The following is a 19555-nucleotide window of genomic DNA, read 5'->3' as shown; positions in this document are numbered from 1 at the left end:
TATACATATATTGTATTATTAATACATCGTATATGTATGTAATATGGACTAAGGCACATCAGCTAATTATAGAAAGAATGAACTGTTTCATAACTGGTGTTAGGATTGATGTGCTCTTTTTCTGAGCTCTTAAAATTATTTTCCATTAATATATTTCTATTCTTATGCCCATACTCCAGTCTAAATTATTATAGCTTTATAGATGCACAATGCTTTTTTGGAAAATCTTATCCTACAAGATTCCATTTGTTAGTAGAGTTTGTAACATCTATATTCATGCATCTATATTCATCTATGATTTTCATTTGTTCTATCATTTTCAGACCTTGGAAATGGAGTTACTCCATCTTCAGAAAATGGAAAGAGAATAGTTACAGTTAAAACTCTTTTGTGCCCTGAACATAGTCTTGAAAGTTTAGTAGATATGAAAGAACCCTGCTTACTATCTGGAACTGGTATTTTCTCAGGGGTAATTTTTTAAAACTTATTTTAATTTCTTATCAAAAATTTTTGCTTCCTTTTAGATAAATGCTATCAATTGCATATTCTAGCAATTGCTGAGAAATAAATTATGTCAGTACTTAGTGTTAGAACCAGGGATACAGGTGAACCAAATAGCTATCAGTTAAAGTAAACTAAATTATCAATCAAATTGACCTAATTGGCATTTATACAATACTTCATCCAACAAAGCAGAATACTTATTCTTATCAAACTCATGGGAAACATTCACCAAGAGAAATTACATACTGGACCATAAAACATACCGTAACAATGTAACAGAGTGGCAACAGCACAAAGTGTGCTCTCAAACCAAACTAGATTTAAACTAAAAATGTATAACAGAAAGATAGCTGGCCAATCTCAATGTTTTTAGAGATTAAACAACACGCTTCTAAGTAATATGTAGGTCAAAGAAAAAATGAAAATATAATTTATCATAATTTGTAGGACAGTAAAAACAGTGCTTTTGAAGAAACGTATAGCATTTAAATTCTCATATTAGAAAAGGAAAAAAGATCTAAAATTAATAATCTAACCTTCCACCTTAGGAAACTAGGGAAAGCAGACCAACATACACCTAAAATAAGCAGAAGGTCTTAAATGATAAAAATTAGAACAAATTACTAAAATGAAAACAGTAATTCAATAGTGAAGATCAATGAAACTATAAACTGGTTCTTCAAAGAGATAATAAAACTGATAAAATTCTTGCCAGGCTAAACAAGAAAAGAAGAGGGATGACACAAATTGCTGATATCAAAAATGAAAGAGGGGCCATTACTACTAATCCCATGGATATTAAAAGGGTAATAAAGGAACATTATGAACTATATGCCCACCAGTTTGATAACGTACTTGAAATGGACCAAATCCTTGAAAGACACAAGCTGCCAAATCTCACACAAGGAAAAACAGATGATCTGAATAGGCCTATATCTATGAAACAGATTGAATTAATAATTCATAATCTTCTAAGAAAGAAAGCACCAGACCCAGATGGTTTTACTGGTGAATTCTACCAAACATTTAAGGAAGAAATTATACTAATACGTTTTTGGTGTTTTTTTTTTTTTTAGGATTTTATTTATTTATGAGAGAGAGAGTGCATGCATGAGCAGGGGGTGGGGGGAGACGGAGGAGCAAAGGGAGAGAGGGAAGCAGACTCCCTGCTGGTGTGGGGCTCAATCCTAGGACCCCAGGATCATGACCTGAGCCAAAGGCAGACACGTAACCTACTGAGCCTACCCCAGGTGCCCCTACTAATAAGTTTCTAATTTTTCTGAAACATAGAAACAAAGGGAACATCTCTTAACTCATTCTGTGAGTCCGTTATCCTAACACCAAAACTAGACAAAGGCATTACAGGAAAGGAAAACTATAGACCAGTGTCTCTCATGAACATAAATGCAAAAATTATCAACAAATAGTAGTAAATTGAACCAAAGTACTTATAAAAATAATTACATGCCATGACCAAGTGGAATTCATTCCAGGTAAGCAAGACTGGTTCAACATTCAAAAATCAATTAAAGTAATCCATTAAATCAAAAAGGTAAAGAAGAAAATGTAGATAATCATTTCAATAGATACAGAAAAAACGTTTGATAAAATCCAATATCCATTTATGTTAAAAAGTCTCAGTAAACTTTTCATAGAGGGAAAGTTCCTCAACTTGGTAAAGAACATCTAGAAAAAGCTACTGCTAACCTCATACTTAATGGTGAGAGACTGAATGCTTCTCTCCTAAGACTGGGAAACAAGGCAAGGATGTTCCCTCTCACTACTCCTATTCAGTATCATACTGGAAGTTCCGACTAACTCAACAGGGCAAAAAAGGAAATAAAACGTATACAGAATGAGAAAGATGAAATATCTTTGTTCACAGATGACAAGCTTATCTGTGTAGATGATCTGAAAGAATAAACAAAAAACCAAACCAAAACAAAACGCAGAAAATCTGTGGGCTTATTAAGTGAAAATAAAAATAATGAGGTTGAAGAATACAATCGTGCTTTTATATTCTAGCAATGAACAATTTGAATTTAAAATTAAGAACACAATAGCCATTTATGTTAGGACCAAAGATATGAAAGACTTAGGTATAAACCTGACAAATATGTGCAAGATCGGTATGGAGAAAACTTTGGTGAAAGAAATGAAAGAATATCTAAGGAAATAGATAGATATTTTATGTTCACAGATAAGAAGATGCACTATTGTTAAGATGTCGATTATGCTCAAAGCAACCTATAAATTCCATGCAATCCCAATCAAAATCCCACCAAGTTATTTTATAGATATAGACAAACTCTAAAGTTTATGTGGACAGGCAAAAGACACAGAATAGCCAATACAATACTGAAGAAGAACACGGTTGGAAGAGAGATACTGATTTCCAGACTTACTATAAAGCTACAGCTACATCAAGTCAGCATGGTATTGGCAAAAGAATCAACAAATAGATCAGTGGAACAGAATAGAGACCCCAGAAACAAATGCACATTAAAAGTCAACTGATCTTTGACAAAGGAGCAAAGATAATTCAATGGAGAAAAGATAGCCTCTCCAAGAAAGACTGCTGGAGTCACTGGTATCCACATAAAATAATAATAATAATAATAATAATAATAATAATAATAATAATAATAATGATCTGACTAAAGACCTTACACCTTTCACAAAACTAACTCAGTATGGATCATAGACTTGAATGAAATACGCAAGGCTATAAAACTTCTAGAAGGCAACATAGGAGAGAGTCGGGGACTTTGGGTTTCTCAATGACTCTCTAGCTACCAAAACCACAATCCATGAAAGAAAAAAATGAAAAGTTGGATTTTACGAAAATTTAAAACTTCTCTGCATAAGACACTGTTCAGAGACAGAAAAGACAAGGCACAGAATGGGAAAAAATGTTTGCAAAACACATACTTGATAAAAGATTTTTATCCAAAATAGACAAGGAGCTCTTAAAACTCAACCCACCTAATAATGAGCAGAGGATCTGAATGGACACTTTGCCAAAGAAGATAGAAAGATAACGAACAACATATGAAAAGAAGCTCCCCGTTTTATGGCATTCGGGAATTGCAAACTAAAACAATGACATAGCACTAACATACCTATTAGAATGAGTACAATCCAAAAAGCAGATGCTGTTTGTAGGAGCACAAAATGGTACAGCCATTTTGGAAGATATTTTGGCAGTTTCTTATAAAATTAAACATACTCTTATCATGCGATAGGACAATTGTACTCCTAGGTATATATAACCAATTGAGTTGACAACTTACATTCACACAAAAACTTGCACAAGAATGTTTATAGTCATTTTATTCAGAATTGTCAAAAATTAGAAGCAGGATGTTCCTTAAAAGCTCAATGGATAAAACAAACAAACGAACAAACGTTGGTATTTCCATGTCAGGGAATATTATTCAGCAATAAAACAACATAAGCTGTGTAGCCAGGAGAAGCCACAGAGGAATCTTACACGCACTTCGCTAAGTTAAGGAGGTCAATCTGAAAAGCCTACCTGAATATGATTACAAGTATATGATGTTCTGGAAAAGGGAAACGATGAAGACAGTAAAAAGATCAGTGGTTGCTAGGGATTTGGAAGGATTGAATAGGTAAAGTAGAAGATTTTTAGAATAGTGGAACTTTTCTGTATGAATGGTGGAGACATGACATTATGCATTTGTTAAAAACCCATAGAATTATACAACACAAAGAGTAAAGCTTCGTATAAAACATTGACTTTAGTAATAATGCGTTGACATTTGTTCATCAGTTTTAACAAATGGACCACACTAAAGAAGGATGTTAAGAAGGGGAAAGTGGTGGATAGGGGAGTAGGACCCCTCTGTACTATCTGCTTTATTTTTTCTCTAAATCTAAAATTGTTCTAAGAAATGAAGTATATTAATTTTTTAAGTCTATCCAGGGATCTTCCTTTACATGGATCCAATCTGGTATTTTTCTAAATAAAATTTTTCTAAGTTTGCTGCATTCAAGTCTCACTTCTCTGCAAGATTTTCCTTAGTTTTATATTTCCTAGGTCATTTTTGTCAGAATTGAGGGGTGGGGTAGTGAGAATTCAGACATATGTCCTCAAGCTGCCATCTGTTCTCCAAATGGTATCCCATATGTTGTTGATGTGTAGAATTTTCATTGTTGACATTTATGAATTGACTATAATTGTACTTTGATTTCCTTCTTGACTCAAGTTAATTACAAGGGTGTTTAAATTTCCGAGTGGTATTTTAAAAAAAATAACATGATACTAATTTCAGCTCTTATTGCTTGTTGTTTTAAATATGCAAATTATATAAGTTGTATAATTTTTGGAATCTATTGAGGGATTTTTCTTTTTCTTGGTAGTTTAGTTTAGGACCAGTTTTGAAATGTTGCCTACATAGTTTACAATAATGTGTATTATTTTTAAAGCGTGTTTAATTTTTTCTATGTATTATTGTGTTGTATCCTTTGTAAATCTTTGAATGTTTTACTTATACATATTTTGTATTATGTTACTTGTCACATATAAGTTTATTAATATTCTATCACCATTTTGTATTATATCTTTTATCAATAAAAAGAATCCCTTTGTCTCATGTAGTGCAATTTGCTTTGCATTTAATTTACCCAGGAGAAAATGCCTTCTTTTGATTTTAGTTGTTCGGTAAGCCTTTGGCCATCACTCTATTTTTTTTTTTTTTGTAAAGATTTTATTTATTTATTCAACAGAGATAGAGACAGCCAGCGAGAGAGGGAACACAAGCAGGGGGAGTGGGAGAGGAAGAAGCAGACTCATAGCGGAGGAGCCTGATGTGGGGCTTGATCCCATAACGCCAGGATCACGCCCTGAGCTGAAGGCAGACGCTTAACCGCTGTGCCACCCATGCGCCCCCCATGACTCTATTTTTAACCTTTAATAATCATTTGGTTCTAGAGGTTTGTTTTCAACAGAGTATGCAGTTAGATTTGGGGAAGGATTTTGTACATAATCTTTGTTTTAGTCAAGGAGCTTAAGCCATTTATATTTATTGAGACAAATAGTGTTTGGTGTTATTTAAGTCACCACATTTTAATCTTCTTGGTTAATTTTTTTCCTATTTACGTGTGGTTTCCTTTCTATTTGGTTATTATTTGTGGTAGGCTGAAAAAATGCCTCCCCCAAATCCAAATCCTAATCCCTGAAATTCATGTGTATTACCTTAAATAGCAAAAAGAGACTTTACAGATGTAATTAAGTTAAAGATGTTGAAATGGGGAGATTATTCTGGATTATCTTAATGAGTCTAAATGTAATCATCTGCATCCTTTATAAAAGGGAGGCAGAGGGAGATTTGACAGACAGAAGAGACATTGTAACCATAGACCCGAGATGGGATTTGTGTGACCACATATCAGAAAATGATGGCTGTCACCTGAAGCTGAAAGAGGCAAGGGAAGGAATCCCCTCTAGAGCCTGCAGAGGGATGGTGGCCTTGCCAAAACCTTGATTTTGACCTCCTATAACTAATTTTGGACTTCCGGCCTCTAGAAACATAAAAGAATAAATTTATGCTGGTTTAAACGACAAAGTTGATGGTAATTTGTTACGATAACCATAAGAAGATAATAAATGAATTTTTGTCCATTTTTATCTCACTATCGTAGTTTAATTTTAATTTTTAAATTTAATATGTCTCTATCAAAGTAAAAAACAAAAGGGATGCCTAAAATGTCCAAATGGAAACATACAACATGATTTCTTTCCTTATACTCTCTCCTCTCACTCAACTCCTCAGATTTTTCCCTGGAATGTTTCCTAACTATTCACAGTTATTTGTAAATATGTTGTGGGATTTTTTTTTGACTCAATGCTTACCACAGCTGTTATTATTCAATCCTGTCCCTCTTCTAGAGTATTTAATTTTGAAATAATGCTCAATCAGCAGAAATATTTCCTCACGGAAGATTTTTCAGATTATGTGATGTTATGCTTTCTTCTTTCTTATACATCTAAGAAAATTATTCTGTGCCTTGGCACAGAAATGATATTTACAAAATTCTTGGATCATAATTTTTCTTTCAAAACTCTGAACATGTTTTTATGCTGTTTTCTGGCATTTTATTTTTGTAAAAAAGAAGCGTGACAATTTGAAATGCATTTCTTTTATGTAACCTTTAGGTTTTTTTTTACCCTGCCTAAATGTTTGAAGACCCTTGAAATTAACTACTGTTTTTGACTGTGTCTCAAAATACATCTCTTTTTGTTAATGTCACCTGCTCTTCCAGGCACTCGTTTTTGTGAACTTTCTTCTTGCTCCAAATTCTGAGCTTGTGTTGGCCACCTCACTCAACACAGCCAAAGATGACTAAGATTCTTAGGACCTTCTTACCATGACGTTCCACCCCATAGAGTTCTGCCCTCGGGAGTTTTCTTTCCCATCCTCCTCGAATGGCACCTCCCGAGCTGTGTGTGTCCAGCTGTAACAATTCTGAATTCTTGGATCACACATGGAAATTCCAGTTTTCGCTAAGAAGACAGCTGTCTAATTTTTTTGGGTTAAACTTGGACATCATTCTTCTCTCCATCCATCTAACACCGTTTTAGCAAGAGGAGAACCTCTTCTTATATCCCTCTGGAGAACCTTCTATCTCTAATCTGCCCTCAGAACCCCTTCCCTATGGCACCTTCTACAATGTTCGTGCTGGAATGGATTTGTGTGGTGTTCTAGAAATAAAAATAATTAAAAATATATATATACTTGATTATCATTTGTCTGAGTGAGGGAAAGAACAATAAGGTATAAATCCAGGCAAGAGTTATTACCAAAGTCCTGGTATTTCTCTTTCATTTTAGAAGAGATTCAGACACTCACCCTTAGACTGTGGCCTTTTATTTATGCTTCTCTGCTCTGGAATTGGCCCAAAGGTTACAAAACAGAGATATGGCTGGACTTTTGGTAGAAACGAGGCTCAACGTTACCCGAAAATTTTCCACCTTGATCACCCTTTCGAGATATTTCACTTAATAACATTTTGATTATGCTCTCCACATAAGAGATGTTAACCTCTTATATCCCAATTTCCTTCTCTGCAAACTCTCAAATAACACTGTACTTAGGATAATTACAGGGCCTGGGCAAGGTTAATAAGGGATGGGGTGGGAAGGAGGAAGAGGGGACCCAAGGACTGACCCTAATGAGCAGCTCTGCTAGAGAAGTGGAGGAGGAAGTGAGGTGTGAGACTGTCAGCGCAGATGATGATAAATGATTCTAAACAGCACACGGTCTCCCGGAAACCAGACCCCTCCCATTGTCTCTCAGCAACTCAGCCCGATAAAAGGCAAATGAACGTTTCTTTCTAATTATTCGGGAATGTCAGCTGTGGCAGGGAAAATTAGTTTAACTTTAAAAGTCAATTACAAACAAACGTACCATGCACGCACACGTCAAGAGAGACTGATCCTAAGATGTGGGGTCTCCAAGAAGCCAAGTGAATGAGTAAAGAAGGGTGAGCTTACAAGCATTCTCACTGGTCACCACTAGCAATGACAAGTCCGGTTCCAAGAACAGCAATCTGCTTCTAGACATAGGGAGTCAGTCATTTCTCTCCCTAGCCCAAACTTCCTCCCTCCCTAGGTTCAGTGCACAGGTTTCTAATAGCACCAAACACTCTCCTATGATATGCATCCCTCACTTCCGTGAACTCACGCGCCGTGAACTCACGCGCCTCCTCTTGTTTCCGTCTTCAGGTCGTGCTGCTCTACGCTTCTACCTACGTGCTTGTGTCGCTCAGCATAGACAGATACCACGCCATCGTCTACCCCATGAAGTTCCTGCAAGGAGGTAAGCTGGCTCAACCGAGTGCTAGCCTGTAAGAAATCCTCCTTGGGTGAGGATGGGGTTGTTTTCTCTAATATTATCCTCTTAATAATGGTTTTCTTCTTCCCACTCTCTTCTCTACTTTCTTTCTACTTCATGGGTCTGATTGTCCGAAAAGATGTAGAAAGAGAAGCAGGATGCCTGGTAAAATGTGGTTGGTTCCCCTGGATGGTCAAGAGCTACTAGGGAAGGGAGTTTGCTGGGCCTGCTTTGTGGCCGGTTACCTTGACCCTAATGCCTCTGGTTTTTTCCTTTAGAGCAGTGTTGACACATACACCTCTCTCAAGAAGTGAATACTCCCACTTCAACTTGCTCATTTTCCAGAAACAAGCATGTTGCCTTCCTTACTTCCAAACCATGGAGATAATTGGAAAGATGTTTTCAATTGACACTGATAGTGGAAACAAGTAAAATTCTCCTTGATCCAGTGATAGTGAGGAGTCCCTGGAAGAAGGAGGCAGATGGGTCTGAGGAAAGGTTGAAACCACGCAGCTCACAATACCCACAGACAACACTTCACACATGGGTGAAGTATAAAGAGTGCTTCCTAACTAGATGGCGTAAAGGCCCAGAGCAAGAAGGACTCAAGGAAACCAGCAAGGTGATTTCTGGAGCACAAGGAGGAGGGTTCATCACTGCATATTTCCTTTTCGTTTGTCCTCTCCCTTCTCAGAGGGACAGCAGGGATACAGGTCTCTTCCTCCTAGCAGTGGGGGTGCTGGATTTGAAGAGACAGGGTGGGGTCCTAGGAAGCAATGACTCATTGGAGAGAGGGTGGGTACCTACTCACAAGACTGATTGTCCATTACTCTGCCCATGGTCAGAGCCCACTTTCTTCCACGACCCCTGAAAGCAAGTAAGAACCCAATGTTTAGTGACCGGTACCACATTCTCTCAAGCAGCCTGTGAAAACTTATAAGATGAAGAACTAATATGAAATCCTGACTACAAAGATGAGGTGCAATCATATATCATAGAAAACGGACAGAAACCAAACTGTGGAAAATAGATAATACTTCAGAACACCATTCTGCGGCGTTTACACCTCAGAAAACAAAATTAACAGAATGAGCAGAACTTTAGAGTAAGTAGAATTAATATCATCAGATGCTGGGGTGCCTGGGTGGCACAGCGGTTAAGCATCTGCCTTCGGCTCAGGGCGTGATCCCGGCGTTATGGGATCGAGCCCCACATCAGGCTCCTCCGCTATGAGCCTGCTTCTTCCTCTCCCACTCCGCCTGCTTGTGTTCCCTCTCTCGCTGGCTGTCTCTATCTGTGTTAAATAAATAAATAAAATCTTTAAAAAAACATCATCAGATGCTATTGAATATATCAGAGAATATCGGCACAGATCCTTTGGATAGCAAGTTAATAACATCTAATTAAAACATAAAATGTGCAGCCCTTTGACCCTGAAATTCTACTTCTCGGTATCCTCTCTGGACAAACACCCACACGCATACATGTACGCACGTCTTGTTTATCGTAGCATTGCTTAGAATAGCGGGAACTCCCCCAACAGAGGAAGGTAGATGTTTCAGTAGCTTAGAGTTAGTGACTGCATACCAGACACCACTCGCGATCATAAGTTCTCTAAGCATGTTAAGTACTTCAATTCTTACAACGTCTCTGTGAGGTAGGTCCTATTATTATCTGAATCTTCTAGTTTGGACAATTACAGTTCAGAGAGTTCAAGTAACTTGCCCAAGATCACACAGCTAGTAGGTGCAGGGCAAGATTTGAACCCAAGACGGTCTGGGCATCACTCAGGTATCTTTGATTACCGCGTATCCTGCCTCTCAATGAGGAGGTGGGATAGTCATGGACAGTTAAAAAAAAAAAAAAGTAATAAACAGTTGCTTGCAAGGACACACAGCAACTAGTCCTCACTCCTGGGAATGGGACTTGGACTAGCCGTGGTGATCGCAGGGACTTACATACAAGGAAGTATACTGATGTGTGCAATTAAAATTAGTGTAAAAATAGAATTTACACCTGTTTGTAGGCTTTTTCTAGGGTTGTTTTTGTTTGTTTTGGTGTGTGTGTGTGTGTGAAGTGTGTGACCAGCACCAAGCTTTCTGGGCACTTCCATTGCCCCAGTGATTACGATGAAGAAGGAAGCAGGGGGTGGGATGAAGGGAAACAGAAGAGACATTTTATGATCTACACAAAAGTGTGATATACTTATTCATTCATTTATGTATTTATGCCCAGCAGACCCCAGGAAGGATTGAGTGGGGGCATACAAAAAATGCATACGCCAGAGTATTTCAAGGTGCAGAAATCTGAGTGAAAGGAAGTGAAGTATAAGCAAACCTGTGAGGGGGGTCCCAAGACATTTCCCGGAGGTGGAGGCTTAGGGAATCCGTAGCCAAAAGGCAAACGTGGTCAGTTACCCATCTCACCATATTCATTTGGTAAAAAAATAAAATAAAATAAAATAAAATAAAATAAAATAAAATAAAATAAAATAAAATAAAATAAAATCAACTCTTTAGCTCATGGCAAATATGACTAGTTCTAGGAGGCACTGAAATATTATGAACTGTGTCCTAAATTACAGAAAAGGCAGCAATGGATATTACAGTGTTCTTTTAAAGAGGTAAAGCAATTTCTTTCCTCACTACAAAATTAATAGAGGTTCGGTAGAGGGCACTTGGAAAATAATCATCTCCAATAGCTTTGGGGAAAGATGAAAACTTGGAAGTAGACGTTAGCCATTTTCCCTTCTTCTCTGCCCAATCCCACCAAAGTCACGGAGGAAACACAGAAATAAAGGAGACGTGCAGCTGGGTGGCAGCCAAGGAAAGAAGCCATCCAAGTACCAGGACTTCACGGAATTCCCAGCACACAGAGAGCAGATGAAACACGGATGCCACACTCCCCCCAGGAGTTTTGGGGCGACGGGTGGAGAACCAAGCAGGCAGAAGCCACAGGAAGTCACTGGAGGCTGAGCAGACCCAAGGTGATGGAGACCAAACCAACGGAAGGAGAGGCCACATCTTACTGCTTGTTTCCCGCTTTTTACTGAAGTGGTAGTTTCCTCAGCCAGCAACTCCAGAGAAGTTGACATTTTAAGGCTCTTTTGGATAAATAAATATGAGAATAGTGAGGGAAACATCTATTCATAATGAAGAGAAACAGGTAGTGCCAGAGAGTAAAGCACAATTTAAAACTTTGATAATTTAAGCAGTAGGAGAGCAAAACCAGAATAATGTACATAAAGGACATGGACCACCAAGTCAGTTAGAAAAGAAGGAATTAGTCAGTGTAGGGTGTTAGTATAGTTGTCTCGTCACTTAAAAAAATATCAGACTGCCCTCTGTCACAGCGAATTACAAAGTCAATGCCAGTTGGATCGATAACGTAAAAATTTTAAACTCGAAAGGGTATGGGTATGGGTAAAAGTTTTTGTTTTTGTGAGGAAAAGATCTTTCTGGGAATAACAGCAAAAGCAGAAACAATAAGGGAAATAAATGTAGTTTAAACTACATCAAAACTTTTAAACTCTTTATACAAATAATAAACATTGTACGCATCCTTAAGCAAAATGACAAATAGAAAATACTTGTATACAACAGGCAAAGGGATAATATCCTTCTTCTAAAGAACTCTGGCAAAGAAAAAAAGAACACACCAATTGAAAAAGCGGGCAAAGAACATGAACAAATTATTAAGAAACAAAGAAAAATGAATGGATGAAATGTTCTTTTTGACCACTAACTGAGGAACTGCAAGATTAGACATTTGGATATGAAATCTTACCAACGAGATAACAAGAGGAAGAGGAAGAATCCTCTCAGTGTTGGGAGAGTATAAAGAAATAGGCATGTCTGCACACTTCCGGTGGGAGCCATAGGTTGTAGACACTTCTGGAAGAAATTTAATATTTGCCAAAATTGGTTTCTTAGAGTTTATCCTAAGGCAATAGCACTGTAAAGAGATACACATAAATTATTTGTAATAAAATAATTGGAAACAATTTAAATAACAATAGGCTATGGATAAAATTGGAGTTTCATGTAACCATGGAAAAAAATTTTTTTTATCAGTGGTTTTCAAATTACACTTCACACACTGGCCCTGGAGGACTCATTTTGTAGACCTGCTCCAGGACAAGTCTGGAAGCTTCTGGCTATCACCTGGCCTCAACCTGAGCTACCCAGGCATCCTGCACCGGGCTCAAGGTAGAATTATATTTGGTGAAAACCTTTTACTGCCTGAAAAAGTCTGAATGCCGCTTGTATAGACGCAGACATGAAAAGATGTCATACAATTTTTTGACAAAGACTTTCTTGACATAAGAAGATAGTCGTAAAAAAATTTTTTCAGGGAAAAAAAATCAGGTCAAAAACCAGCATGTATATTATGTTCTCGTTTTTGTATGTGTAACCTATGTATTACATATGAATGCATTATCAAAATTTGGGCTGGCTATTTCTGGGTGGTGCCACCATGGACATTTTTTCTTTCTTTTTGCTTATATTTCTCTGCTAGCATTTCTGTAACTATCATGTGTAACTTTCATTATTTAAAACAAAAGAGGTCTATGTGATGCATGAAAGACCTAAGACAGAAGTACAGGATTAGACAAGAGCAAATGGAATGGGAAGTCCGCCTTTCTACGGGTGGGAGACACAGGCCACTTTGGAGATAACAGGAGACGACCCACCTAATACTCAAACCTGGCTGCCCAGGCGCCTGAGACTGGGGATTTCCCGGGGCAGCCCAGCACCAGTGTGAGAAAAGTAGTTCTGAGCCTCTGCCGTGGGTGCACTTTGGGGACACATTGTCAGTACCTTGGTAGAATTAATTCTAATGCACAGTTTCCTGTTGTTTTAATCTGATTTTTTCCATGCCCATCCCTTTCAAAAGTGAATGATTGTTAACCCATCAAGTGGAGTCTAATTGGGGCCCAGGAGTTGCAGATCACCCTCAAAGGTCCAGGACCTACAGAAGGGGACAAAATTTGAATTTTAACCAGTGAAAGAAGGAGCCCATGCAGGAGCAGTTGGGAATGCTGCCAGGATGTGGAGAAACCCAGCAGCCATCACATCCCTGTGGTCAAGAGAGGAAACCTTCGCTTGCTCTCTTAATGCCAGGCTGCTCTGTGTTTGTTTCCGCCCCCAGACTCCTACTGCTCCTTTTCCACCCAAAACTTTCCTCTATTCCTTCAGGAACCAACTCCCTTATATCTTCAACCACCTCATGGTAGGTCCCCTCCACCCCCTGCCTCCTGCGATCCCTGGTTCTCCTCTAACATCTCTGAAGAGGATGCTTCTCAGCCTTCCTTCTGAGAACTGCACGGCGGTATAGTATTTTCCTACTTCCTGGACCACTTCCAACCCGTTTCTCCTCCACTGTTGCCTGTGCACTGAACTGTTCCTTCGACGCTCATGCTATCAAACTAGATTATCTTCTACAATGTTCCCTCGCTGTCTGACCACACAGCCATGCCCCTCGCCCACTGAAGATGTGGACACCATTCACAGTCTCTCTCTCACCCTTCATACTATCCCCATCTTGAGTGACTTTGATGTCTATATGGACAAACCATCCAATTTCTCTTTCCTTTGAGCAGAAAAGCAAGCCAAGGTCCTCATCGTGATTGCCTGGAGCCTCTCTTTCCTGTTCTCCATTCCTACCCTGATCATATTTGGGAAAAGGAAACTCTCTAATGGCGAAGTGCAATGCTGGGCACTATGGCCTGACGACTCCTACTGGACCCCATACATGACCATCGTGGCCTTCCTGGTGTACTTCATCCCCCTGGCAATCATCAGGTAAGAGGCCAGCAGGCCAGACCCACACAGAAGCTTTCCCGGTTCACCAACTCCTGCTCTCCTCCCCTAGGGTCCTTGTTCTAGTGTCCTTTAGGGAAGTGGACAGACCACAAGATTTCATCTAAAGCTACTATGTGTTAAGTCCAACTTCTCCAAAGTAGAGTAAGGAGTAGGGAACTAATATTTTCTGAGTATGTATTATGGAGCAGACATTGTGCTAAGTAGCTAACAATGATCCCATTAACCACGTTACAACTCTATGAAATAACTATTGTTGTCTCCACTTTGTGTATGGTAAAACTCAGGTTCAGAGAGGTTAAGTAACCTGCCCAACATCACACAGGATTTAAACACAGGTTTTTCTGAGTTCATACCCTATTCTTTCTCCTATTGCATGTGGTCTTTCAAATACAAGACATAGTACCAGTTTCAAGGATCTTATATTATAATTGAAACAATAGGCAAACTTGAAGCAAAACTGAGCGAAAAAGTCAATACACACAGCAAATATGCTAGAAAGTCCATGCAGTGAGGTCAGGTAATGGCAAGGAACACTTCTTGGAAGCGACCCTTGAAGGAGGGAAGAATTCAGATAGGAGAAGGGAAAGGTGGGAAGGTAGCAGGTTTCCTGGTGACTGGGGGTCCTCGTAAGTGTGGCAACAGGGAAAGGACAGGCAGGTTGTGTCAGTGGGAGAGGGAAGAAGTTGGCAATAAGCTCCTTCTGGTGGAGTGAGGCTCGATTATAAAGGGCCTTAACTACCAAACCATAGGATGCTCCCTTTGTCCCACAGCCAGTGGTGGTCGCAGATGGTCTTTCAGCAGAGAAGACCACAACTGCCTCAAAAGGCAGGTTCTGGCTTGTCATGGCAGCAGGACCACCTCTGACAGTGTGACAGTGCGACAGTGCGGCTGTGCATGGGCAGATGGGGTGGCGGATGGAGGGAGATACTGGCGTGTGGAGTGTTTGCACGGCCGGGCTGATCTGCACCTTCGGAGTGTCCTCGAGCCGGCCATCGTGTGTCCCATAATTTGTCCTGGATGATGGAAGATCAGTCTTTGGTTTCAGATAGTATAAATAACACTGATAATTTTTTTTTTATTTTTTTGTGCTTAAATTTATTCATGAGTCTCTGATTATTCCTTCAGAACTCATTCTACTGGAATTGCTAGATCAAAGATGATGCTCATTTTAAAACTTTTGATGCATATTCATAAACTGCCCTGCAGAATAGGTGTCTTCCTGCCAACAGCAAAAAAGAGCGCTGAGTTTTCTTCCCCTGACCCAATGGAAGGTCGTATCATTTCTTTATGAAATCTTTGCCAAACACAGAGGTTTCAAAAAAGTATCATTTCATTGTTTTCATATGCATTTCTTTGATTGTTAAGTGTACTGGATATGTTTCAAGGTTTTTTTTCCTGACATTACGGGGCTCCTGTGTTCCTGCTCTTTGTTCATCTTTGGTCTTATAAAATACCAGAGCTGGAAAAATGTTATCCATCACATAGGCCAGCCCCGGAAGTTTTCACAAAAGTAGGCTTAGGGCTAAAAGGAGCAAAATGACTTGCTCTCCATCAGAGGTCGAGCTGGGCAGGAGAGGGATCCCATGGCCGGCCCAGCAGCCTTGCTGAGACTGGAGATTGTCGGTCATCTCTGCTGCCTTGACAAATTGACGTGTACATTATTTCCACGTATTGCCTCCTCTCCACCAAGTTGAATCTGGAGGAATCCCGGAGGAAAGACGAAGGTTATTTAGATAAGCAGTCAAGGGTAAGTCATAGCATCTTTGGAATGGGCACGTGGAGGAGGAGGGTGGCTAGTCACAGGGGTGGGCATTTGGGGGGAAGTGGCTCCTGCCGTCCATCACAGGCAACTGACGCATCGATTTCAGGGGGCAGCGTTTGTCCTTGTTCTCTCCTGATTGATTTCCCATCAGCTCATGAAATCAGCCCAAACCCCTGCTCAGGAGCGTGAATACAGTATGTCAACCCCACAGCTCTCGAGGCACTCTCGATGCGTTGTCTGGGCAAGCCGTCATGTGGCTCTTTCCCTGTCCATAATCTTCCCCCATCAATTCAAGCTGCTCCTTCCCATCAGGACCTCTCAGACTTGCCTACAGCCCAACTCCTGTGTTCTTGTAGTGCCCTTGGAAAAAGCCAAATGTAATAGGATGATGAGAGGGATGATTTCAAGAGCGAGTTGCTCAGCCTTCATCAACGTACAGCCTCCTGAAACCCTGCCCCGTGCTCCTTACTCCCAGCTGTGGTGGAATGATGAAGATTCAGAGTGACCTCCCCCCAACCTTGAGCTTCCCTGAAGCATTTCCTATCTGCTCAGTCATGACCTTCAGTCTCCTGTGGTCAGACTCCTCTTGTGGAAGAAAGAGCTCCTCTCTGCGGAATATGGCATCCTCCACCCCTCTCAGCTCTCCTCCCTCTTGACCCAAGATTAGTCCTAGATGGAATCTTGTGAAGAATTTGTTTTCCAGCTAGCTTCTGGGATAACTTGCTACAACTTTATATCTCTCAGAGTTAAAGTTCATTGTTTTTTTTTCTTTCTCTCTCAACCCCATTTTGGACACTTGAGGTTGATGCTGTTGCTTGTAGTTCTTTGAGGTAAAGTTAAACTCTTCATTCCAAGCTTAAGTAGACCAAAGAAACAACTCAAATTAGGTGTTCATTCACTTTATTAACCATGCCTCATACCTCCTTGTTCTTCAGTCATGATACACACCTACATATATATACATATACATATATATATATCTTACCAAATTATAGGCAAAAAATACATATATAGTTGCTTTAATTTGTATTTTTTATTACAGATGAGGTTGAAAAAATTTAAGATGTACATTATCACTTTGTTTTTTAGATTAATTATCTATTCATATTCTTTACCCATTTCTCTCAATTTTATTTTCTCTCTTCTTTTTTTTTAAAGATTTTCTTTATATAATAAACTTTTCCTGATTTTATATGCTGAGGAATTTCCCTAGTCTGTCATTTGCCTTTTTGTTTTGAATATGGTTTTATTTTGCTTTCCGTTCATAAGACTGGCATAAATGTGAAAAGGGGAGACAGCATGAATACCAAAAATAAGAAATGAGAAAGTCAAATTCTTTAAAAAGTTAAAAGAATTGTAGGAAAACACTATGCAGAGCTCTACATAAATGCATGTGGTAATATGAATGAAGTGTATCAGGCTTTTCTGTAATGCACAGACCTTTCACATTGTAATGTATTCACATTTACTCATGCTTTTCTTTATGTTGCTGCTTGCCATTTCTTTCTTAGGAAATTGCTCCTTGCACATGCTAATCTCTACTTTGATTTAACATTTTCTGTTTTATTATTTTAGTTATTGGAAAATAATTTCAGTGTTGGGAGTACATTAAAAATATCACCTTTTTAAAAAAGATTTATTTATTTGAGAGAGAGAGAGAGAGAGAGAGCACAAGTGGGAGGGGTAGAAAGAGAGGGAGAGAAAATCCCAAGCAGACTCTGCACCCCTAAAAATGTCACTTTATTTATTTATTTATTTTTAAAGATTTTATTTATTTATTTGACAGAGAGAGGGAGAGCACAAGCAGGTGGAGTGGCAGGCAGAGAGAGAGGGAGAAGCAGGCTCCCCACTAAGCAGACAGTCTGACATGGGGCTCGATCCCAGTACCTTGAGATCATGACCTGAGCCAGACCAAAAGTCAGACGCTTAACCGACTGAGCCACCCAGGCACCCCTAAAAATGTCACTTTAAAAAATGTATTTGATTTGGGGCACCTGGGTGGCTCAGTTGGTTAAGAGTCTGACTTTTGGTCTGGCTCAGGTCATGATCTCAGGGCACTGGGATCGAGCCCTGCAATGGCTCTGTGTTCAGTGCTGCTTGGGATTCTCTCTCCCTCTCCCTTTACCCCTCCATTCATGTTCTCTCTCTCTCTCTCTCAAATAAATAAATCTTTTTTTTTAAAGTATTTGATTAGATTTTCCAATTGCCCCAATACTTTTTACTTTTAATGTTATATATGATTTTGAGATCTAACTTAAGTTTGCTTTTTTAAATGCCGGGTCATTTGTCCCAGCACCACTTACTGAATACTGAGTAATCCATCTTTTCTACGTGGTATGAAATGGCAATTCTATCATATGCATATTTTTATTCTAAATACTCTCCTTGTTTCTGAACTTGTTAGTCTCTTCATTTTGTTTTTATTTTCTTTTTTCTCTATCTTGAGAGATATTCTTTATACAATAACCTTTTTCTTTTTTTATATGTTGCAAACACGTCCCTAGTTTGTCATTTGCTTCTGCATTTTGAATATGGTTTTATTTTCAGTTAATAGGAATTGCCATAATGAAGAAAGGAGAGAATGCACAAATAACTAAGTGAGTGGCTTTTCTGCCACTAATACCACATGGTTTTAATTATTATAGCTTTATATACACTTAATATCCATTAAGACAGATGTCTGGTCTTTCTCAAAGGTCCCCTGGCTATTTCAGGGCAGCTACTGAGGTTCTCCCCTTCACCCACTACTCCAGCCGTAATGACAGGGACGCCCCTCCCTCCTCTCACCCCTGTACCTTTGTGCACATCATTCCTTCTGCCTGACCACTCTCCCACACTCACCCTGCATGACGCCTTGCTTCTGGCAGCTCAGTTCACATCCTTCATGTCTCACTCCACGTACCAACTCCACACGGAGCGGCCACTGCCGGTCCTGGGCCAAGTAGTGCCTCAGGTGTTCACCCATAGCCTCCAACCTCAGCTCGTCCCTGTCGCCATGAAGGCTTTGTGGTAGCGTCATCACCTGCTTGTGTGGCTGTAAGTCTTGAGTATAGAACTTCGTCTCTTAATTTCTGGATTCCAAATCCAGTACTTAATGCTCCCTTTGTAAATGTTGGAGTGAATGGACAACACAGGCCTGTTACAGTGCACCAATCACGGCACAGAGGGGTCATCTCACTCTGACACACACACAGCTAATATGGAAATTTCTGGCTATTTCGTGCCTAGCTCAGTTTCTGGCAGATGATAGATCCTCCGTATATGTGAAAGAGAAGAAAAAAGGGATAAAGGAAAGAAGGGGGAGAGGAAGAAAGGCAGAGAGGGAGGGAAGGAGAGAGGAAGGAAGAGTTGTATTGTCGGGGGCAAACGCTCATGAGAGCTGTGTATCAATAAAGATCTATCTCTTCTGTCATTAATTGAATCAGGCTCCCAGGACTTGAAACCCTAGTGACTGACAATAAAGGCAATACATTGTTTTTCTCGGTCAACACAACTCCTGTTATTTCAAAATTTACTTGGTATAACTGTCTAACTGTTGCTGGGTAGGTTATTAGCCCTGGTGTCATTGCTTTACTTTGGCAGTGGTGGTATTCTTGTGACTTAATTGA

The 19555-nt window shown here is 39.4% G+C and overlaps 1 protein-coding gene across 2 annotated transcripts in view; it reads left to right on the top strand.

Annotated features, from left to right (window-relative positions):
- Positions 1–19555, top strand: part of NPSR1 (neuropeptide S receptor 1) — a 138851-nt gene that overhangs the window by 96150 nt on the left and 23146 nt on the right. The window contains exons 4-5 of one of the 2 annotated variants that reach the window (XM_045793643.2): positions 8252–8345; positions 13963–14164. In XM_045793643.2, coding sequence (XP_045649599.2) covers positions 8252–8345; positions 13963–14164 — 296 coding nt within the window. The remainder of the gene's footprint in view (positions 1–8251; positions 8346–13962; positions 14165–19555) is intronic. The other variant, XM_045793644.2, reaches the window with a different exon arrangement.

The sequence above is a fragment of the Ursus americanus genome, chromosome 3 (genome assembly GCF_024610735.1).
Source record: "Ursus americanus isolate L20-20 chromosome 3, mUrsAme1.1.p, whole genome shotgun sequence".
Taxonomy (NCBI): Eukaryota; Metazoa; Chordata; class Mammalia; order Carnivora; family Ursidae; genus Ursus; species Ursus americanus.
The sequence above is the reverse complement of the archived record's forward strand: the minus strand, read 5'-3'. Positions and strand labels throughout refer to the sequence as shown.